Source organism: Nasonia vitripennis, chromosome 5, assembly GCF_009193385.2.
Source record: "Nasonia vitripennis strain AsymCx chromosome 5, Nvit_psr_1.1, whole genome shotgun sequence".
Classification (NCBI taxonomy): domain Eukaryota; kingdom Metazoa; phylum Arthropoda; class Insecta; order Hymenoptera; family Pteromalidae; genus Nasonia; species Nasonia vitripennis.
The window spans coordinates 20309983-20333409 of record NC_045761.1 but is presented as its reverse complement, the minus strand read 5'-3'; the positions used below and the strand labels follow the sequence as shown (position 1 = coordinate 20333409).

Genomic DNA, 23427 nt, shown 5'->3' with positions numbered 1-23427 from the left:
ATGCAGCGCGAGTATGAAAATCAGAAACGTTTATTATAACAATTCAATCAGTCTAGCATTAGAGTTTTGTAAAGATAGTAACAATAAATGCCTATTGGTCTACCCTATAATGAAATAAGTTCAAACAATGTTTTCTAAGGCTAGTTGATAAACGATGAATAATGATTTTAGAGTTTTCATAATAAATTTGAAGTTCAGATGTTCAAAGCTAATGGTCATGCTACCAGATTGAAGTAATAATACGGTCAAGTGTTGGAGACGTCAGACGAAAATGTATTTTTGGCAGCTAACATATATTTCAATTGTATCTAACAGCTGATTGAATTTGACTTCACCAAAGATTTTCTAATGTAAGTTAATATTTTACACACAGTATTTTGTCTTGATGAAAAAGTAAAAATTATTCAGAAAGATTTGGAAGAATGAAATAAACGAGGATTTGGCAAATAAAAACTTGCTGCAAGTATTGTCCTGTAAACCAGTTATTTTATACTGTAAGTTAACCAACCATGTTTAATGAAGGTAATGTAATGCTTTCTATATTCAAATATGAAGATTTGCCAATTTTGTTTTTGAGCACTTGATTATATTTATGATTGTAGACATATACATAACACATTATGTAAAATATAAATATAACTGTTATTTCTGTTCATAATACCTCCTGCTAAGTTTATATATATATATATATATATATATATATATTAGATATCACATTTGTACTTGTGTTTTTAATGGCATACAAAAGTCATGACGGATAAAAATTTTCATAACTCGGCTTTGCAAGTTTTTTTACTACCACTGTGGCAGTCCAAACTTCTCTATTCTCTTTGCTTGTGTGTCCAAATCTATTTGAACCTTCTTTCTCATATAAAAGATTGGACAATCGCGACTGTAACATAAAATATTCAATATATAAATTTCTATTTGAGAGGCACTTTATCAACAATTGTTTTTAAATCTTTTACCTAGTGCAAATTACTTCCTGATGAAGACTACCTTGACATCTTTGACACTCTGCCCACAATCTGCAGAACTTTTCTTCTAACTTTCTTCCATTGTATATTTCAGTTTGTATGATTTCATCTTCTTTTTTTTCACAATATTGGCAAAGCGCTTTTTCTTCTTGACCATTTGGCAGTACAGCTTTACAACCCAAACACGCTTCTTTTTTACGTGTAAAAGCTACCAGAGCACCAACTTTTGATGTTGCTACAGATTTTGTTCTTGTGTGTTCACCTTTCAATAATAAAGATTCAGCTTTGTCACCAAGTATAGGCTCAAAAATACGAACTAAAGGCTTTGACAACTGGTTCTCAAGATAATAGTTCGTATCAATAGGTATATTATTTTCTAAAACGTAAATAGGATCTTCGGCCTTTTGGTAGGCCGGTGTTCCTTTTGGTCCACTTATAAATACGTATGGTATTCTATCACCCAATTTCGGAGCTGTACCAGCATCCCGTTTCTTCATCTTAGCAGCTAATTCTACATGTGCTTGTTTAGCAGTATAATCAGTTTTTGTCAGTTCTTTGGTAATGACTAATTGTGAAATATCAATGCGATTACATAGAAGATCACTAATAACTTGTTTAGCATAGTCAATTGCATCTTCAGGATTTCTGTAAATATTGTTAATTATTTAATAAATTAATTTACATGAATTATTAATTATTTGAATCCAAATAAAAAATAAATACCTGTCTATTAATAATTTTTGAAGACATGTGTTCATCATATTAGCAACTAATGGACAGTTATCTCTTCTTACAGTTTCTAAACCTTTACAGTCCATTTTATCATACTTATCTGGTCTGGTAAAATATAGACCAGCATAACGTTTTTTGTTAATAAGCAAGTAGGGAAAATAAACTTTTTCAAATTCTAATTTTATAGGCTTTATGAATTTCGAGGTAACATATTCGGCGGCTTCTTTACCGAGTTTCATTGCATCTTCAATAGATTTAACACCAAATTTTACCATTACTGAATCAGTATCTCCATAAATAACTTCAGCGTCATGTTCATAGCCATTTTCCTTACGATATTGTTGTTCAACCTCGTGTTTTGTTTTGTCTATCATAGTACGTCCATAAGCAGTAACACTCTGGAAAAATAGTAAAGAATTATAAAAAAAGGCTTTTTTTATTAGTTGACGTAATCGATTTTACGTACTCCTGATATTTCTAAACAAGGTAACTTTCCTTGCTGAGCCCCAGTAAAACCATATACAGAATTAGCTGAAACTTTCAAAGCATATTGACGACCATCAAGTACTTTCTGTTTCAAAGGATCTGTTTCTTTTTTTAACTCAGCTTTTGCAACTTTTCTAGCTGATAGTAAACTTTCCAAAATTTCTGGTAATATTCCTTTTCTTACATTGCTTTTGACAAAGTTAGAATTAACAGGTGTTTTCGTTACATCATTTTCTGGCACTTCATATGCTTTTTGTGCAGCAGGACTTAAAAGTGTTGTATAGCAAATATTGTGTGCCATAATTATACTTGGGTACAATGAACTAAAATCCAAAGTAGCTATTGGATCATTGTAGTAACCACGCTTTGGTTCAATAACAGTAGCACCTTCAAATTGTTCATCTGAGCCTTGTCCTTGATGTACAGGTATCAAATACCCCCTTTCTATAGTCTGAGCAAAAAGAAGAATTCTAAATAAATTGTATAAGGGGTTCAATATCTTGATTGTTACATCATCTATATATTACCTTTCGTAAAAGTTGTGATACAACTTTTATTTGTTGACCTCTTGTTAGCAAACTAGAGAGAGATACTCCTGTAACTCTTGCCATCTCCATGTATATAATAATGCACATAAGCTTGTCCAATAATCTCAAAGGTAAATAAGCATCTTTCAAGCAATACACAGCTAAACGCCTTCTAGTTTGAGAATCCCCATTTTGTAAATCAGTAATAATACTATGATGGACATCCTCTTTCTGTTCTTGTAGAAAATGATAACTGACAGCATTCAGAGTATATGATCGCAATTTGTAATCTCTAACCAGCACCTATACATAAATAATAAGTTATTGAATTTATAATCTAGATATTTTATTTTCATACTTAAAGAAATTTTTCATCACCAGCAATAAATCAAAAGGCACTCGCCCTTCGAAATTAACGGACTTATTCTCTCTCCGACCCATTTGCTTGCTTTGTAATACTGTATTTTTAATAACTGATTTTATATTCTTTATCCTGCCCAAATAACTGAAATCCCGGACGTTGAGGTGTTGAGCTCGATTTATCAGATATGGAAAATCGAAATTGTTTATGTTGTAACCTGTGAATATGTCAGGATCCAACTGACGAATAAAGTCTGCCCATTTCTTTAAATTAAAAATATATACTTTTAGATCAATATTATCAAAAAAGTTATACAAATCAAGAAAGTTTTCTAATTACCTCTAACATAGTACTCTCCTTGTTATGACTGAGTACTTGACATCCAACAATTGGAGCACAAGTATCTAAGGTGAAAATATTTCGTAAAAAAGGTTCACTTTCACCTTGTAAAATAACCATGTTAGCTATTTGAATAACAGGATCCTTGTTTGGTTCAGGAAAAATGCCTATCAAGATGTTAAACGTTAGTAAAAATATTACAAGAACCAAAATTATTTTCTTGGCAACAAAACAAACCTTTGCGCCCAGCACATTCTATATCAAAGCTGAGAATTCGGAAAGGAGCTACTTTAGACCATTCTCCTTCTGGAGCATGTGCAATGAATTCATCCCAAGCTACGTCTACTTCTAATTGACATCTTGAAATGAGTGGTAAATTGTGATTGTATTTTCCTCTTAGCTTCCAGTGATTTGGTTTTAATTCTATCCAAGAACATCCAACCATGTGTGTGTCAGCCATGAACCTATGTGGAAATGTAATTGTTAATAATTGTATCAAAGATAAGATATTTTCAACAATTTTAGACAATGATTTTACACCAACCTAATGTCAAAATCAATATTACTTTCAAAAGCAGTATAAGTGTGTGGAAGCACATCATAAATAACGTTAGTCTCTAGCAGCCTTTTAGATGGTGCAATTAATCTTGGTAGAGCAACTGTTATTTTGAGAAAAAGAGACTTCTTATCTCCTGTATAGCCATAGACTGTTTGTCGTTTAACTATATCTACAGCTAAAATGAATTCTTGAATATTTTCAGAATTTGATTTAATATCATTCTTTACTGCATTGTTTAAAGCTGTCTAAAAATTCACAATTATCTATTACTTATTTTTTTCTTTTTACTAATAATTTTTATGTATAAATTCATACCTTAAATGGTCTACAATGTGCATCAGTAAAATTTGAAGGTGCAGAAACAAAGAAATAAGGACTGAAGCCATGAACATGACAGCAAACTGAATTTCCTTGCTCTGTTACGCCGTACATTCTTATTACTGGTACTGATCCAACTCTATTTCCTGGCATACCTGGTATTGGCTTATCTAAATATAAAGACAAAAATAAAAATGATTCGTCACATGCAGCAATACTTTAGTAAGATAGTGTAAGCTTTCAACTAAACCTGTATAGTGATCAACTTCAATTTGTTGAAAGAATAGCGAATCTTTTGATGGATCCAGTGCAGGTGGTGGAGGCCTGCTCCATTTGATGGATGTATTTTCTTGCTCAGGTCCCTGTTAAGAATTCCAGTAATTCAAGCATTATTTTATTACTCCATTTCTGTGTATTTTGTATACGTACATCTCCAAATACTTGGGATTCTTCACTGTTATATTCATGTGAAAACTCCTCTTCCATTGCAGCCAGATCTGACTCGAATGCTGAAGGTTCATCGTCATCGTTTCTAAAGTAATTCAGATTAATGTAATGATAATGCATGTCAGTGTGTACTAATTTTAAGGTTAAAGATGAAAATTATTAATTTTTTAAAAATAATTGAGTGAACGCAGAAGTGACAATAAAATTCATAGTTATGATATTTAAACAGCTTACGACAATTTCGCCTTCTTTGTCCCTGATGTGGAAGGAAGAGGTCTTTTACTCATCCTTGCGAAACTCTGTAAATAGGTTAAAAATGTGATATTAAAACTTGCACAGAAGGTCGCTGACAAAAGAATAAAAGTTGTATACTATATTATCACTATTATCAGCTGTCTTATATTTTCGTATACGCAAGACTTGTAAGAATTGAAAAACTAATATAGAATAAATTCTCAATTTTAGGAACTAAGCAATCTATTCTTTTTTAATTTTTTTCACAAAATTTCAGTACATAATACGAGGCAACAGTTATATTTTCAAAACAAAACAGCGGAAAGCGTTGGACACTCTTTTTCTTCGAAACGATACATAATAAAATGCATCAACGCACGGTGTGGCGGCAGATGCGCATTTCGGATGGTAAAACAGAGCTCCTCTTCAAATTTTTTATCAGAAAAGCTTTGCGCTGCACTCGCATAACTGCCAATGCCGGCTTTCAGAAAAGTCAACAAGTCATTCTTTGTATATACAGACTATATAGGTGAATCGAGTATCGACTAGAATAATCCTTGTATATACTGAACTTTATGGATGATCATTGCGCTAACCAAGTTTTCTATCGATTAAATGATCATCAGAAATATTATGGTGCACAAAGCGAATAGATTTTCGACTTAATGTAATAAGAAAAACGTGAGATATAAGTCGCGTTCTTTTTTTGTTTTCATTACGACAATTGACCTATGTCAACAGTGAAGGTATGTACATACATACATACATAACTATAATACATGTATGGAAAATGCTTACGCAATCATAGTAATAATAACGACAAGAATCAATAACATTTTTTAATTCACACTTTTTGAAGTATAGTGACGTAACTAAAACGATTGAAGTAAACTTGCTTTTTTTCACAGATTTCATAATGGGTTTTGTGGAAGTAATAGAGACTGGCAGCACAGAGAAATTACAGGAGCTCATAGATGCGGAAGGATTACCCATAAATGACAAATGGAAAGACTACGATCTACTAAACTATGCCCTAGCCAAGGGTCAAAAGGAAGCTGCTATGATGCTCATTGAAAGAGGATGCAGAGTAAATAACAGAGATTTTGCACTGCCAGCGGATACACCTCTTCATCATGCTATCAAGTTTGGCAGCATTGAAATCGTTGAACTACTATTGAGAAAAGGAGCCTCGATCGAAGCAAGGAACTCTGAAGGAGAAACCCCTCTGCATCTATCAGCAAAAATGAGGAACAACGTCTTTACAGATCTCCTGTTGACGTCATTAAGCAACACAACAGACATGAATTACGTGGACTCAAGTGGCCTTACGTATTTGCATATCGCTTGCATGAGAGACAATTTGACTCTTATAGAACGATTACTGCAAAATCACTGCGAAATCAATCATTGTATCAATTTTGACTCACCGGAACTACCAGGCTATACTGCTCTTCACTGTGCCATTGAGTTTTACAATTTGGACGCGATTCAGCTGCTTCTAAGCCACAAAGCCAGCATCAGCGTGAAAGCCAAGAACGGCGTGACTCCTCTTCATCTAGCTGTTAAATACGGCGTCCTCAAGTATGTAAAAATGTTGCTGAGACACAGTTCCAACATCAACCTTGATATAAATGCCCAAATCGATGTTGATACCGAGGAGTATCCCGGCTACTCCCTTCTTCACTTTGCCATTGATCTTAACTGGATGTCGATTTTCAACCTGCTTATGCGTTATAAACCCAATGCCGACACAAAGAGCAAAACCGGCTTAACGCCTCTCCATATAGCCTTAAAAGAAAACGCAATCGACGTGGTCAATGAACTGTTGAGTTACGGGGTGGAAGTCAACTGTGTTGAGCATGAAAATAATACAACACCTCTGCACTTGGCGACGCTGAACAAGCAGTTAGGCATAATCCGAACGCTGGTGAAGCGAGGTGCAAAAGTAAGCGCACAGCAGAGGGATGGCTTGACTCCGCTGCTTATCGCCGCCTCCTGGAAGTACGAAAGGGAGCGTAAGACTATGCATAGCACGCTCTTGGATTTGCCGTTTATGTTTATGCACGATGAAGTCATGAACGAGTCACAAGTGACACCCCAAACGAGCTATGTCTTTGAGCTTCTGTTGTCGGCCACCGATTTGTTTGATGCAAACCCGGTGGATAGTCGAGGACTTTCGCACTTTCATATTGTCTGTATGTGCCTGGGAAAGGACAAAGTTTTGGGCTACCTACAGAAGAATGCCAGAGTCAAAGATGGGATTAACGATAAGGTGAGCGAAGATTCTCCCGTTTGGCCAGGGTACACCGCACTGCATTTTGCCGTTGAGAACGGAAAGCTTGATGTTGTGAAGGTGCTGTTGGAGTATAAGGCAGATGTGAGGGCTGTCAATGCCAAGGGGATGACTCCTATTCATTTGGCCGATCAGCTTATTGGTAATGAACATTTTATTTTTTTTTCTCAGAGTTCGACGTAAAAAGTAAATTTATATGTATTTATAACTAGATAACCAGAGGAAAGAGTATATATTGGAAGAGCTGCTGGACACTCTGTACAAAGATATCGCGGACTGCGAATTTCCCAATAAAAATCGGGGTATGACCATGTTGCATGTTACTTGCATGCAGAAAGACGGCAAAGTAGACGATGAAGATTTGGACGACATGGAAAATATCGAAGCAACTATAGATGACGACTCGCCGATCTGGCCTGGCTGTACACCCCTACATCTCGCTGCTATCTTCCGGAGGCACAAGGTCATCGACAGTTTGCTGCTCTGCGATGCGGATCCGAACGTGGAGGACGCCCGCGGTCTTACGCCTCTACACATAGCCTGCTTGCACAACGACGAAGAAACGATCTCCAAGCTATTGAAAGCCGAGGCAGACGTAAATCACGCTGTCAGGAAAAGCTCTGGTCAGATTTCTCTATTTATTATTATTTTTGTAAAACTTCAATAGATACATATTGCGTTAAAATTTTACTGATTGCCAAATGTTCTTGATGTAGAATATGCTGGCAAGACTGCTCTGCACATCGCCTTGAATCAAAAACAGCCATCGATTAACGTTGTCCGAAAGCTTTTGAGACGAGGTGCAAATATTAATGCTATGGATTTAAACAGTGATACTCCTATTACTCTGTTTGCAAATTGGTATAGCAATGATACACTATTTCCTCCTCTTCTTAGTGCTTACCCTATTTCCTTCGAGTTAACTGAGTTTGCAATGACTTTAAAAGCAATTGACTTTCGTTTTAATGAAGCAACAACGAAGGCTTTTCAGAAAATTAGTAAGTAGTTTTCATAATAATACTTCTTTTTAACGCGAAAGTATGATTTAAATATACATAAAAATGTTTTTTTTTCTAGATGATTGGATAAACGGGACAAATATATTTATTAACGGGGTGTCATTAGTGGAAATTAAAAATAAAAATCACACAAATGATTGTCGCGCTGAGATCAAGAAGTTAAAGAGCATCCGAATAGATAAGTCCTGCACTTTGTATGATCTTTTGCTAAAAAACACCGATGAGATGGCAAATCGAGTAAAAAATACTATTTTCAAAAAAATACTTTCGAGTGCAATTGACACGGATTTTCCTATTTATGGATTTTTACTGAAAGTTCAGTATCGCTCAGGGATTAAGAGAAGAAATTATTTAAATTTTGCTAAGGAAGCTTTAGCTGAGCTTATCCCAAAAATACCATTGCCTGATTCTTGTAGTGAAAGCATATTTAAATACCTAAGTAATGCTGATTTAGACAACCTTATAAAAGCGAATGAAGTAGGTTACGTGAATTATAATTGATTTTTACTCAATTTACTTTCATAATGGTTATTTAATAGTTTAATTCTATGTGATGTATGCTAGACAATTTGTCATCAGTTTAAGTTTCATGTATTGACAAAATTAGAAAGTAAGTCAGTTTTTTATGACAAATAATTTATTCATCCATTGAAAAATATTTATGGCATGAAAATATTAGTTTTATAGCACAGTGTGGCTAAAATCCGCTATTAAGTCACGCCTATCTGTGACTAAAGGAGTCCTTTTTTGCACCGTTTTTATCACACTCGCTACGCTCGTGCGCTAACCTCACGGTGCAAATAAGGACTACTTTAATTACGAATAGGCAAGATTTGCGAACTTTAGCAATCTGCGATATAAAATTTTATACGATACTCTTGACAAATGGTTCATTTTTACACGGCGCCTAGCGCCCTCGCTACGCTTGGGTGCTAACTGCGACGTGTAAAAAAGAACCATTTAAGTCACACGTATCGTAATGTACTATTATAATAAGAGTTGTCATCGTAAATAGCATAAATTAAACAATAATTATAAAAAACAACGTATTATTATAAGAAGATAGAAACAAATTAGAGATATATTATTATAAATCGTTTTCATATTATAAAGTAAGAAGTTGAATGAATGAATCTCATGTTTCAACACGTTAGATAGTAAATTTAAAAAAAGCCTGATTTATTATACAAAGCGCAAATTATCTTTAAAGAAAAATAAAATCGTTTAACGATATGATACTGTAGCTTTGTAATTTTGTTACCTTAGTTTATAAAGTAAGCGATACTTACTGCTTGATGTTAAGTATTTTCAAACTGCATGAATATAAAGATTGCAAAAATATATATGAAGAACCAAATGTTACACCGAAGAAAATGTAAAGAAGGGTATTATTTTTTTGTATAAATAATATAATGCAAATAAAATGTTAAAGCACTATGTATATCTGCGAATGTATAAATTGACAAATAAACGGATTTTCCTTAATACTTAACTATTAATCTTATCTTCTCTCTTTTTTTTTAATAATAAAGAAATAAAAATATCGCATTGGATCATCAGAGGAAAGTAAATAATGAATTATAATGGTGCGGGGTAATAAATTTATTTCATATCTATCATCCTATCGACTAGTACATGTATATAATAAGTATACATCACAATTTTTGCATCCTTTTAAAATTCGAGGAATTTCTTCGGTTATCGACGATTTTACAACTCAATGTTGTTTCAAAGGTACTTGAATTACAAAATACGTCGTCTTTAAGTACGTTAAAACGCATACAAAAGTACATGTATAATAACATCGAAATCTATAAACAGAGAAATTGTTCTCAAACAACATTTTTATATCAACCATTTTAGCTCGTTATACATACTTGTATTTTATTGATAGACTGTGGGGATGCTCGACTGCGATTTTGTAAGAAAGAGCATCCAACGATGCGTGTAGCTACATAACAGCACGTTTAACAGATCGCTCGTTATTCAGATTTTCATTATTTATTTTATTGATACATATATAATCTCTTTCTTTGTTAATATTTAATATATTTTTCTAACACGCATTTTTATATATGTAAGACAACAATATGGGACATATTCGCGCCTATAATATTGCGTATTTATTTCATTATTTTCTTTTATTTTTAAATTAACTACAGAATTTGCTAACGTGTTTGATATTTTCATAAATAAATAAATAATTAAATTATAAGGTTCAATTCACTATAAAACAGGTAATTATTCTACATTCTTTTTTCACGACCGACTGCGTACATACGTATTGTAAATAGAAATTCGATGAAATTTAGACAACAATAGCTATAGAACTATAGACTATTGTAAACTTTTGTTAAACGTATCTGTAAAGTGCACTTATACTTTGTAATAATATTATGACAAGGAATGACTTTATCAACAAAATACCACATGAACACGCTAAAAATATTTTATAAGTTAAAATGAAGTATAATCGTATGCATGTTGATTGGTATATTGTCATTTTGATACCGATTACACACCTGTAAAAAATCAGAGATGTGTTTTTCGTGAATTTTTACTTACGCTTTATATATCTTTATATTCATAACGGAAGATTTCATTCTGTGATTAACCGCAGAGTATTATCATTTTTTTTGTTTTATAAAATATATAAATTTACTTTTACAGTCACTTCAACTGACAGTAAAAAGACGGTTTTCAAAGAATTCAATTCTTAGTGTATGGAAAGAACAGTTGTTTTACAATCTATTACCAATAATTACCAATAGCTGTTTAATCTACAAAATATACAAAAAGAAAATTATTACTAGAAAATAATCAAACAAATCTTTTGCTTATTGTAATTGTATCGAGGTTTACTTTTGTACTAAAACTATTAAAGTTAATAAAAATAATATTCAAGACTCTTTTCTCATAATTCTTTCCATTATGTGTCTTTACGGAAGAGATTGTTCACCTTTGCTGGCAAGTTTGTTTTTCAACTTTAATCGTGCACTCTATAATTAGATCGTTTCAAAACTAGAATAAATAAATTAATAATATACGTTTATATTAAAAGCTTCATTAAATAATAAGCTTAAATTGTTTCAGTGATCAATTTTATACACCCAAACAATATCTTTTTGGATGTGTCTTTGCGTTTGTATACTTAAGAATAATTTAATTAATTTAGCAATGTTTATCTTTGAGTTACTTAAGATATAACTAGAAATTACGATTTGAAAGAATACCATATTTAATTTAGTCGAGATCAAATAAAATTGTGTTGTATAGAGATTCGTCATAAAACATTTATGTAAATTACTAATCAACACAGTAACACTTTCCATAATCTTTCAAATATGTATTTCATAAGATTTAATTATTTTAGCGAGTGTATATTTTCATTTATTGTGAATGAAGACTACGTGTTTTGCGCTACACACAATTTCAACACTTTTTAGCGCTACGAAAATCATGTCTCTATGCTACATGAACATCCTCATTGATTTTTTCAACTGCGGTTAATTTAAATTTGATAATCGTACAGTTGCGGTCATTTTTATATAAGATGTATACATGTATTAATGCGTAGGTACGAATATTCTATTCTTCAGGTATATTTGATACATTTATATCTATATGATTCTATATTGATTTCTTAGATCTTTAGTTGAATAAATTTAAAACATCAGTATTTTGTTTTTGGACGGGGAATTTGAAACGAGTTGTTTAAAATGAAATTGATTAAGTGCCAGAACGAGACACTTTGAAATCTTTGTTTCATTCGACGTTTTCAACTATATGTAATAAGCAGAGTTGAATTCGCATATTTTATCCATAAAAATATCATATTAAAATATCACCCTGCAAAAATTGGCATTTTTCACTCAAAAGAAACGTTTGCTTATTGCAAAAGTTCGTTCTTTCAATTGAAAACATGTATTAACTGGACAGTATAGACTTAGCGTGTAAATTTATAGAAATAATAACAATGCTTTGTTTGTACTTTATAGGCTGTTATTTAATATGATATTTCTCTGGACTAACGCTGTATAATCTTAACAATGACCATTTAAAAAACTCCAACAGTAAAAACTGAGACAATGATGGCGTAATGAATTTAATCGTGATTCGTAGTAAACTTGATGAAAAATGTAGTTTAGAATAATTTGAGGCACAAGTATACAGCAATTTTTTCAACAGCCAAAGTTTAATTGGATTAAACGTTTAATTTATTGCGTTTTGTGTTTCTCGGCAACGCGCAACTCTTTTAAAGTCCCGCCAAATAAAATATAGAAAAATGAATATAGTTCATCTCATTATAATAATAAAAACATAAAGGGTATGTTTCAAGTGAGACTTGTATATGTACAGTTTGTTCGTCAAAAAGTGTACATTACTTCAATTATACCAAAGCTTTATTTGAACGGATTTTTTTACGCAATAAGAGCGAAGTATGTATGTATGTACGTTGAGCTTTTCGAGGCAGTGTCACTTTGTAAAAAAATACCCTAATAACCATCTCGCAGTTGTGAAACAATAGATAAAAAGGAATAAAAGCTCGTCAATTGATTTTTCTTCAATATTAACTATCGCGGAACAAACTGCGCACCCGAGTTAAATTCTAAAACTCATTTCAACATTTACAGTTAAATGGAATATTTCAAGACGTTCTCATCAACGCAGTCCAACTAAAAACTCTTTCACTAATTCACGTACGGACGTTGAATAACATTCAGTACTTATCTATAGGTACTTCTAGCTATTGTTCGACTGGATTGCACTTACCTTTTCCACGTAACTACAACTCAACAAAATTTCAAGTTATCTCGCGACCGCTTCAAAAGATAAGAGAAGACAATTGAAGCACGTCGAAGAACTTTAACAATCGTCAGCTCTTCATTCATCGTAAAATTTTCTAGTAAACGTCGCTAAATCACGACGATGTGATACATCGAGGCAACTTATAAGACCTTGAAAAACAAAACATAAAGCCATCGCTTCAATGTCTCAATCTTATCGGCGATTCGCGACTTTATCAACGCTTGCCGATGAAAGAGCGAAACAATGTATGTCATCAGAGAAATCGAGAATTAACTCACCACACGGGAAAATGGCAAGACCAGTGCGACCGTCACACACAATATAAGTATACCGCGGAATGTTGACGAAACTCCCTCTTTCATCATCAGCGTCATCATCTCTCATCTCTAAACGACGATCATCACAATTACATACCTACTTTTTTTAAGTACATATACATATACGAACGAACTGTGTATAAGAACAATTGTGTTTGTGTGTGAATGTGAGACGTACAATTCTTCAGACAGTCGTCTCGCGGAAGATCTTGACGGTGGAGTCGGCGTGTTTGATGTGGATGTAGCGGGTGATGCTGCCGTTCTCGGCCTCGACGCCGTCCTCGCAGATCTCCGTCTTGGACAGCTGCTCCGCGAATTCCAACATCCTTTGGCTCTCCTCGTGTGCCTCCACTGACTCCCACGGGTCGATCATTGCCGAAGACGATGTCGTTGCTATTGCTATACACCGGAAATAAGCTTCTTTTTCATCGAGATTTCTTTTCTTTGAGACGGTGGTGGAGCTTGCAGTCGTGCAGATTAAAGTATGTCGTGATTTATTGATTTTATATATTTTTGTGCTTTGTTTGGATCTTTTTTGACAGTTTGTATAGTGATTGCGATACTTTAATCTGCTACATTACTTATATTGTATTTATGTAATAATTCACAGGAGAAGCATGCCGAGCTGCTCTTCAAAGCAAAAACGTCAACGTTTACTTCAAACAACAATGTTTGGCTACGAGGATACCAGGCAACAATTAATACATGGATACACAAACGTCAAACGGATTATACATATTAAACACACGGCTCAAATAAAACTATATGTATGTATATATATATATAGCAGAAAAAAAGTGTGCAAAATCATTTTTGGCTAATAAATCAAATCGTGAAACGAAAAACACTGTATAAATCTGATTAGTCTATAATAATAAAAAACCAAATGATTGAAAATATGATAAACATAGTAAAATAAAAAAAGGCCATGGCAAGAATATATACGAGTATATAAGGAGGCAAAGAAAGATAGTAATAACGAAATAAAAGAGTAAATCATAAAGTTTTATGAAAAAATATGCGGTTATATTTGTAAACATTTAAGGATTGCATTACGTATATGTATATTATAAATTCGGTATAAGGTAGTTCGATGCATATATACAACAATCGTGGCAATGCACGCGTGTCCCATGCAGCACAATATAATAACTTCGCGTGTGTTTCTCTCTATTGGTATGATATGTGTGTGGCTTATATGGTTTATTTACAGCTTCGCAATATTACATTCGTGACTACTACGCATAAAAATGTGTACAGCCTGAGAATATTCGACTGGGAGGATTACGTGGACGAGTGTGTTACAAGTTTGCGGGTGTGTGCATGGGGACCCTTATTCGACGTTTTTATGCTCTTAAAGCTAGAAAGTTCATTCGTCTTATTTTTATCGAGACTTATTATTGAATCGTTGGCTTGTCGATGCTGGAAAGCAAGGAAAATGCGCCCAGTGTCGAGTATATACTTATATTCGATTTTTCAATTAAAATAGTTCGTCGAGCATAAATTTTTCAACACTTGTGGAATTAAACTTGCTTTCTTACATTCGTATATGATTAACTCTCGACAAGGAAGCATATTGGCTTTTTTCACAGATACTTGATCAGTCGTACATGTAAAGACAGTAAAATTAATAATAATATTAACATATAATACGCGAAAATTGCAGCTTTACACCTACAAAAATAACCCTGGTCTCATTAAGCGACATGGGCTTTGATGATTTAATATATTTATAATAAGTCAATCACGCTGAAACACTATACCGTGTGGCTACAATCTGTAAATTTAAATCGAACAATATTGCATTATTGTGTAGTCTATAACATATAAAAACGAATTATTCATCGATCGATATTCAATGACACAATTATTCAAGAGGTAGATAGTGAACTCAATTATAAAATTTATTTCACACGTCGCATACTACTAAGATCTACACGATAAAATTTGACATAAGCCTTCTATCTTCTTCAACTTTTACACAAACAACATGAATATATTTACTTATGCTCTCACGTCTTAAAAACCTATGATTAATATAATCTATAACGAATATATAATATATTTGTACAAACACTTTTATAAAAAGAGAATATATTAAACGCATTCAACACTGCATTGCACTCTCTAAAGATTAAAACTTTGGCAGTTTGGTCCAATTAACACAGACAATCTTTACGTGCGTCTATCATCGTTTCGTGAAATTGTTCTCGCGTAACTTGCTCCGTAAAAATACTTTGCTGTACATCAGGCACTTGGCAAATTCATGAATCTAAAATAATTTTTTTTCTCTATATAAAAAATCAACCAGTATATAGCGCGTACGCTTACAAAGGCTATTTATGTTATATTATTAATTTTCGTCGTCCTTTCACGCGTCGAGCTTGATCGTGAGGTTTTAAAATTAAACCGAAGGACTAACGAGTGTATTAATAAAATTTCATCTCAATTCTTTTCGAAAAATATCTCTACAGCCTTCTTCGAGTCGTCCTTTCAACTTATACAAATTTACTCCTTAAATCTCAGCTACAAAAGTTTGATTCGACGCATTCATTCGAAAAATATATTGCTACAACAAATGCCCTAATATGTAATACTTGAACAGAGGAACAGTTGTGTCCCACTCGTACAGGAACCTAAAATCGCGCAGCATCTGCGCGCGTGTGTGTGTGTGTGTCGTTGCCGTGATAACGATGTTTTTTTTTAATATTTTTGCAATAAATGTCCCGCGTACGGTATATAATAATCGATCTGTTATCAAGCAAGCATCGACACTTCGACTTAATACGTATACGTCGTTCGTTCGTTTTTCCGATCCGTCAATTTGTCCATTATATTGAATAATCAAGATCGACGTACAGGGCAAACGAGGCTTAATTTGCATTGAAACGTTTCGTCGCATACTTACGTAGCGGTCGTCGAAGAAGTAGAAAAATCGTCTCTCCTAAGTGTATAACTCTCACACGCGCGTATATCAAGAGATAACGCAGCACTTCTCGCAGCGGCTCTTCTTGCCGACGATGTTCTTCTTGCACCTCTCGGTGACCTTGTTGTAGGCCTTGAGTTTCAGGCTGACGTTCGCCTCCTGGCTCTGGATGGAGTTGCTCCTGGTGGTGTTCTTGGAGTCGGCGACCTTCTCCTCGCTCGCGACCTCTTTCTCGGCTTGCTCCTCCTCCTTCTCCTCCTCGACGGTGGCCGACCTGCCCTGACTGGAGCCGGCCTCGCTGAGGCTCCTGGTCCTGGTGCTGGTGTACCAGGTGTCCAGGTACTGCTCCTTCTTCGCCTCCTCGCCGTAGAGGTGCACCGAGCTGGCGTTGCTCTCGAAGTTGCTGGCGTTGATGATGGCTATCCTCGGGATGACCAGCTCGTTGTTGATGCCCTGCTGCTGCTGCTGCTGCTGCTGGTAGATTATAGAAGCCAACCCGGGCTGCTTGGCCTCGGTCCTGTGCAGACTGCTGGAGAACGAGTGGTAGGCCTGCTGGCCCTTGCCCTGGAGCCAGGCGCGCGTGAGCAGGTGCGATCGCTGCCAGGAGACGTCGCTGTTGCTCCTGCTCTTCCTGCCGGCCCACTGCTCCTCGGCGTCCTCCTCGACGTCGGAGTTGGAGTTCGAGGCGGAGCCGTCCTTGCGTCGGTTCTTCGCGATGAGCTCGAGCCTGGACTTGAGCAGCGCCGGGGAGACGGCTCGCTCGGGCAGCTTGTTGTTGTTGCCGGCCTCCTGATGCGGTAGGGCCGATCTCGCGGGTAGCGGCACGTCGACGCTCGTCTCCGGGGCGCTGGCTATCGCGTTGGGACTCGGACTGTCCATGCTGTCCGGGGTGTAAGGATCATGCTTGAGGGGAACTGCGTGCAGGAGGTTTGAGGAAGGCAAAATGAGACGTGCGCAGCTACGACAGTCGGGCAGGAGCAGGAGCGAGGACGGAGGCGCTGGAGAGTAGCTCTCCGGGACGCGGAAGCAGAGCTGCTCCGGGCTTGCGCTGCTGCAGCAGTTTATCATACCTGCGTCACGGGCGAGATTAAGCCTCAGGTAGACCGGCTGGAAAAGAAGGATATATGGCTGATGCGACTTGTCTATCTTTGCTTTTCTGATGTGATGATGATAATGATGATGACGTCGAGAGAGCGATTAATCAATCGCTCGTCCCTCATCTCGCGCGCGCGCGTGTGTGTGTGAGCGCGAAAATGAGATACGAAGGGGAATGACTAAATTATCGACACCTACTTATCGAAAGTCCGCTATCAGCTCTGCGTCATGTGCTTATACGTTGGAGAGATGGAACAAAGCGCCAGCTGTGCAAGCTCTGATGGAGGACTTTTCAATGGCGAGGCTGTCTGCTTGAATTCATGTCGATCGGTACGTGTCTGAATGTCTGCTTGGAGACTTGTGTTTCGGGAATCGAGATTCGGATAGTCATTATGTGTGCGCGCGCGTGTGTGAGCGAAACTATAGTATGTACTTGAGTTTTTTTATACGATTGATTGCTTAATAACGTATAATTATCTATACTGGAGCTGGTACATGATTGCGCGATATAATAATAACAAATGCAAACTACTGAATAAGGTGATGATATGGACAAAAGCGAGTCTGAACTATATTGTATAATTCGACACAGCAACAGCTCTAGCGATGGTATATACACGGCTATATAATTGAACGTCGTCCTTACGATACGTGGCTGAATGAATCGATTTGTCTGGGAATTATGTATGCATATTATGTGCATCCCCATCGTTATCGTGATTGTGTAGCTATACGATTAACGCGATTCTATTAATTCTGAGCTCTCTCGAGAACAGCACCGCGAATCGGGCTCGTAATCGAGGATTTAATCCGGTGCAGCGAATTTTTATGAAATGCATCAAAGAAAATTAACTGAATAATTTCCTCGTACAGCAGCTGCGACCTACATTCCTCGAATACGCGTCTACATCGATATCGACGTCCGACTTGCACGCGCGCGTTATATTAAAAACTCGAAAAATATCGGAAAATCGTTATACACACACGTTAAAATACAGTCGTCGCGATCCAGTGCAGCGTCTCCATTTCCAAGCGAAAGGAAAAATAAAATAAAAGCATAGCAATTCAGAGCTGCGCGCTATCGAATTCGAATCCAAATAGAAATTCAAATTCGCCTCGCACAAAGGCGAAGACGTGCCCGCAATAAAAAGTAAAGCTCGAACCACTGGGTATACAGCCACATATACACAGCTAGTCCCGAGAGTTTCACGATAACGACGCGGGGGAGCGAACGAGGCAGGCATTCCTGGAATGAACGAGAGAATGCACGACGATCGGGTGGAAAGGGGCGAAAGGACGACGACAGGATAGTGGGTCGATAAAATCGACGAGAAAGGCGAGAGCTTTCAAGTTTATACACGTACGGATGCATGTGTATAGATATATAGATCAGAGAAGGACTGGTACATTATGAGGTGGTGTACAGCGAGAAAACATAGTATATAAAACAATGAGCGAAACTGTCATAGGGGGTGAGGGGGAAAGTATTTATAATAAGAAAGGGTTGTATAGTACACTTTTGGCGGTACATGTATGTTAAATATAAAAATACGTAAAATCGAGGGGGTATACAGGGGGGGGGGTGGATTGTAAAGGTATATCCAAGATAAAATAGTATACAAACAGAATAACGAAAAATTCAACTAAGAGTATCGTATATAACAGGTACAGTTAAAAAAAAGAGATAGATAGAGATAGAGAGAGAGAGAGAGAGAGAGAGAGAGAGAGAGAGAGAGAGAGAGAGAGAGAGAGAGAGAGAGAGAGAGAGAGAGAGAGAGAGAGATGGAGATAGATAGATACCTTAACGGCGCTTTAGATATTCATTCGAAACTGCAGAAAAACAGGCTGCACCCATGTACAATCATGAAAATTGTCACCATCAGAATAATAGGAATTTCGAAGGTCTATTTTGCGTGTACTATTTTTTTTCGTCTTATATGTAGGTCTACATTATTTTCGCTAATTTGTATCACGTTAGTAATTCTTTTTTCTCTCTCGCGGTTTTAGTTACTCTACAGAGGCTTCGTCTGTGCAAGTTCAATTACGTACCTTGTGATCACCCATGCAGGTAGTCGGTCCGATGATACCGTACTCTATGGCTTCGGGCGATGATATCTGCACAGAGAAAGCGCAACGCGGTGTTTTTAAAAAAAATATTATACGCGTATACAAATGTGTATTAAATTAATTGGTATGACGCAGAAAATGAGCGAAAGCTCTTTTGTCTCCTCCAATTCCGTACACACCGTGTTCGAGATTGTTATAACGAGAGCCGTTTATTGATCTTTTCCAGCGCCGCGGCGGTGCGGCTTTATGTGATATTAATTGGGACCAAAGTGCCAGTTTCAATTTGCCCTGAATACGGCTATCAATTCGTAGCGTGCAGCGAAAGTATAACGCTTCGAGGGAGAAACCCTAAAACAACCGAGCTTGCAATTCGAAAAATAAAAAGCGCGCGCAGAAAATAAGTATACAAGCACAATAAGTTATTAATCACTTTGTTCTGCCAGATAGAATATAAGGCGAATCGATAAGGCACACTATAATAATAGCAACGATAAGCTAATACCCTTATAACCATTAGTCAAGCCCGATAAGACAGGTCTCTAAACTATAATTTAAATAAATGTTGTGTTTCTCACGGCGAGAACATGCACTTTCATTATTTGCAGATAAACATTAGCTAACAGCGTTACATATATCACAGAATCGCACGTCACGCGTCTTACGTTATTTTTTCTCCAATTATGCAATAATACTCATAAACATCTTCATTATCGCAGTTTGACGACGTTCGAAAAGTTCGGCGAGCTTTTTTCACGCAAAGCTCCCGTTCGTAAATATGAAATTCATTTTCACACAGAAAAAAATATGCGACATTATACAGTCGAGAGTATAATACAGAAATGTAGGTCACAGGGCGATTATGCTCTGGGGGTAGAGAGAAAAAAAATCGATGCTGCAGCAGCGGACTCACGTCTTCGACTAGCGACTTTGCGGTGGGACTCAGCAAGACCCGATCGCACCATGCGGGCACTCGAGTCTGCATGTAGTTCGTTCCCTCCTTGACGTCCTCCTCGAAGGGATAGCTCGGCACGAACCCGATCGGGAACTCGAACAGTCGACCCTCGAAGTCACCCATCTCCTTGTCGTACTCCCGCAGCTGTTGGTGGTAAAGAAGAGAAAAGAGGAGCTGTGATGTAGTTATTCTTCGAAGGGAAGTTTCATTATTTTTAACGACAGGTGCGCTAAAGTCGCGGCGGTCTCGGTAAATAGTCGTAAACGTCTTTTACGCTCTTAAAGCTCCGGGGCAATTACTCCCAACGCAAAAGCTCGTTACTTTTACGCCTGTGGGAGTCTCGCGATAATGCACCGACGCGAGCGGGAGTCGGCGTAAAGTTGCCGAGTGTCGATCAGTTATGAAAAGTTCTATTTAACTTCGTCTGACTGCACGCGGATGTTTTCACTCGCGGCGAATTAAGCTTCGTTAATTAATCGACGATACTTTAATTGTAATTCGATAGGTATAAACGATTCCGTGCGCGCATCAAGCGCGTAAATGTTTCAGCCGATGTTGTGTAGCTGTCGATAGCAGCACCTCGCGTATTTACGCCTCGGTGCATTATCGGTCATATCACGTATTGTAAACATCGCTATACGCATATCAGAGAGCCGCGCGCGCATTATCTCTTCTCGGGATACTCGCCTGCGTTACAAAGTGCTGTTATCGATCGGCGCCGTTAAGTAAGATAACTTTATTTTTAAAGCGAAGGCTGCAGTCCTTTGAATTTATTTTACAAAAAAGAATCTCCTCGCAATTAACTCTCGTTTTCACGCCATTGTGCGGAGAGTATCTCCAGAGGCTATACCGCCGCGCGCGACACTCGAGGGAAATTATAGCCAGAGACATTGAAATTCCACGTATAGAGCGCGGATGGAATCCCCGCAAAGTCAGTAGAGTTTTTATCCGAGAAATGAAAATAGCCCGTGTAATTGTATTTCGAATGAAAAGCTGAACTTGAGCTTACCCACTGGCCGCTGTTCTCGACGAAGACCTGCTGGTGCTCGTGGTGAGAAAACTCCTTCTTGCCGAGGGTCAGAATGAGATCGTCGCTCTCGTTCCGGAACTGAAGCTTCGAGAGGCTTCCCTTGTTCGACTGCTTGCTCTCGGTCGTGTCCGCCGTTAGTTTCTGTCGGATTACAATCATGTCGGATTTCGTTTAGGTTAAGGGGGTCTTGGAGGTCAGTCTGATATTCGAACCGTTACCGACCAAGAAACCGATGACGAGCAATTATATATTCAGAATATGAACACTCAAGCCATGACTCGTAAATGAAAACGGTCGGTAAAGCAGTTTCAAAGATAACGGCAGGAAGCCCCTTAAGGGGGATAATCGATCGTTTGCGCAAGACTCACCTTAATGACACCGGCCGTGTCCGTCCTGAAGTTAAAGTCCCCGAAAAGGAAGTAGGGCGCGTTCGGGTAATGGTCGTTGTGAAACCTGTCTAAAGTGTGCTCCAGTGCTCTCCGGCGCGTTTTACTGTACACCGATGGGAACTGAAACAGAGAGTCGAGATTTCGTCGTTGATCTTAATTGGATATTTTCTTACTCTACTTCTGTACCGCGATTACTTAGAAGTTAAAGCTGCTAATAATTTTAAAATAATAGCTTGCGATAACGGAACTTTCAGGAATGGTAAAAGTTAGTTTTGAAAATACGAATTTTAATTTCGCCGAGTATTCGCGGACAAAGTTAACAGCTTCTGATGTTATTACGCAACGGCGGCAATTGCACATTTAGTAGCTTCTGCGGTGATTCACTTAAACTTGTATTTATTTTCAAAATCTCATGGAGTTGCCGTTCGCTATAGTGAACTAGCACTACGTCTACGGCTGTACGCGTGAATTCTCATGCGAATGAGCAGTAGACCTACGGAGTTATACAACCACGTATAGTTGAGAGCGAAAATAGAGCTTTAATTTTGAATGGCCCGTCGTTACCCTATACGTGAAATTTGCGATAATGGTCTCTGAATTAGGCTGAACTGCGACGCGCAAAGTCTTTTTTTAAGCTCCTCGTTACGCATACTCGATATTGTTTTGCGTTATTATGCGGGAAACAATAACGAGCTTCATCACGAGGACGGTATACATAAAAAATTCAGCGTTTTAAGAACATGAGATTCAGGAGTCATTTGAAAGACTGACACGTTTCTCATTTTTCTAGCAGAAGAGAATTCACTTTAAGAAGATTAACTCCTCTCGGTTCCAACGGTCTTCTCTCAAGCGTTGAAAAGCCAGAAAGGCTACTTTAAATTACTTTTGCACCTATTTTCAGTCTAATTTAATGAAATTTCGTTTTGGCGCGATATTAATTATGCGTTCAAAAATTAACAATCAATAACACGCTTAAAACTGCGAAAGCTCTACAGTCGCTTTTAGATTTTTCAAATTAGGTGCTCACCGTTTCCATGGCAACGAAATTACTGGCATCGTGGAATAAGTGTATGTTAATGAGATCAAATACTGTGCCGCCTACGCTCCACCTAGTCCTGAGGAATCCTTTCCTCGACCACTTGCACTCGGGGAAGAAGTCCTGGGGGAATTTGGCCTTCTCTTTGGTCGTTACGGCCTCGATGTTGCCCGAGTGGACCTCGCGACCGTTCACCGGCACGAAATTTCCTTCTGCAACAATCATCGGTTTTCTTTTGTATTGCGAGCTTTTAGCTTACTTTTTAAATCAGACACTGCTTTGTATACAAGTAGTCCACTTTATGATAAACAATATCATTATTTTCGCCAAATCACAGTTCGAATTACGAAAGCGAATCACGAATGGGACGTACCTTTAAAATCCCAGAGCAGCACATCCTTTAAAGTTTCGTGAGCGAAATACAAATTCCCAAGTGCCTGAAAGATAAAAAGTATGCAATTTAATTATACGTCACGCTATATTATTAAATCATGAACACGCGCGCGCGTCGAAA

The 23427-nt window shown here is 37.1% G+C and overlaps 4 protein-coding genes across 19 annotated transcripts in view; 1 reads left to right on the top strand and 3 right to left on the bottom strand.

Moving 5' to 3' along the window:
* Positions 1-98: 98 nt before the first annotated feature.
* LOC100679687 (ankyrin-3) lies at positions 99-9784 on the top strand. Of its 5 annotated transcripts, XM_032600979.1 has the most exons (8): positions 4561-4676; positions 4791-4836; positions 4976-5168; positions 5258-5388; positions 5889-7415; positions 7486-7896; positions 7990-8271; positions 8351-9784. In XM_032600979.1, the coding sequence occupies exons 4-8, from the start codon at positions 5346-5348 to the stop codon at positions 8791-8793; spliced, it is 2706 nt and encodes a 901-aa protein (XP_032456870.1). In that variant the 5' UTR covers positions 4561-4676; positions 4791-4836; positions 4976-5168; positions 5258-5345; the 3' UTR covers positions 8794-9784. The 5 variants fall into 5 exon arrangements, with proteins under 5 accessions (XP_032456871.1, XP_031786993.1, XP_031786992.1 ...); XM_032600980.1 differs by lacking the exons at positions 4561-4676; positions 4791-4836; positions 4976-5168; positions 5258-5388 and adding exons at positions 99-350; positions 409-522; XM_031931133.2 differs by lacking the exons at positions 4561-4676; positions 4791-4836; positions 4976-5168 and adding an exon at positions 99-494.
* On the bottom strand, positions 465-5234 carry LOC100118792 (DNA polymerase delta catalytic subunit). Its single transcript, XM_001602630.6, has 14 exons — positions 5119-5234; positions 4981-5045; positions 4729-4831; positions 4550-4661; positions 4297-4469; positions 3967-4226; positions 3660-3886; positions 3423-3589; positions 3101-3346; positions 2723-3025; positions 2176-2646; positions 1701-2107; positions 969-1622; positions 465-892 (listed from the first exon to the last, which is right to left on the bottom strand). The coding sequence occupies exons 2-14, from the start codon at positions 5031-5033 to the stop codon at positions 796-798; spliced, it is 3273 nt and encodes a 1090-aa protein (XP_001602680.2). The 5' UTR covers positions 5034-5045; positions 5119-5234; the 3' UTR covers positions 465-795.
* A 92-nt stretch (positions 9785-9876) lies between the features above and the next one.
* The window catches only part of LOC100117462 (inositol polyphosphate-5-phosphatase A), a 44440-nt gene continuing 30889 nt past the window's right edge, over positions 9877-23427 (bottom strand). For 7 of the 12 annotated variants that reach the window (XM_032600983.1, XM_003424769.5, XM_032600982.1 and 4 more), the window contains exons 6-13: positions 23287-23350; positions 22905-23125; positions 21857-21997; positions 21468-21629; positions 20417-20602; positions 19489-19554; positions 17415-17451; positions 9877-13817 (exon numbers count right to left, since the gene is read on the bottom strand). In XM_032600983.1, the coding sequence (XP_032456874.1) occupies positions 13603-13817; positions 17415-17451; positions 19489-19554; positions 20417-20602; positions 21468-21629; positions 21857-21997; positions 22905-23125; positions 23287-23350 (1092 nt within the window). In that variant the 3' untranslated portion in view covers positions 9877-13602. Of the gene's footprint in view, positions 13836-17414; positions 17452-19239; positions 19285-19488; positions 19555-20416; positions 20603-21467; positions 21630-21856; positions 21998-22904; positions 23126-23286; positions 23351-23427 lie in introns of all 12 variants that reach the window. The other 5 variants (XM_032600984.1, XM_031931138.2, XM_016985827.3 and 2 more) reach the window with 4 other exon arrangements.
* On the bottom strand, positions 14423-17408 carry LOC116417567. Its single transcript, XM_031931141.1, has 2 exons — positions 16327-17408; positions 14423-15690 (listed from the first exon to the last, which is right to left on the bottom strand). The coding sequence occupies exon 1, from the start codon at positions 17221-17223 to the stop codon at positions 16393-16395; it is 831 nt and encodes a 276-aa protein (XP_031787001.1). The 5' UTR covers positions 17224-17408; the 3' UTR covers positions 14423-15690; positions 16327-16392.

Coding starts and splice junctions, on each gene's coding strand:
- LOC100118792 (XM_001602630.6), bottom strand. CDS start 5,033: ATGAGTAAAAGACCTCTTCCTTCCACATCAGGGACAAAGAAGGCGAAA. Junction 3,590..3,659: donor AGAATGTGCTGGGCGCAAAG/GTTTGTTTTGTT, acceptor ACATCTTGATAG/GCATTTTTCCTGAACCAAAC. Junction 893..968: donor CAGGAAGTAATTTGCACTAG/GTAAAAGATTTA, acceptor TTTATGTTACAG/TCGCGATTGTCCAATCTTTT.
- LOC100679687 (XM_031931133.2), top strand. CDS start 5,346: ATGCATCAACGCACGGTGTGGCGGCAGATGCGCATTTCGGATG. Junction 7,416..7,485: donor TTTGGCCGATCAGCTTATTG/GTAATGAACATT, acceptor ATTTATAACTAG/ATAACCAGAGGAAAGAGTAT. Junction 7,897..7,989: donor CGCTGTCAGGAAAAGCTCTG/GTCAGATTTCTC, acceptor TTCTTGATGTAG/AATATGCTGGCAAGACTGCT.
- LOC116417567 (XM_031931141.1), bottom strand. CDS start 17,223: ATGGACAGTCCGAGTCCCAACGCGATAGCCAGCGCCCCGGAGACGAGC.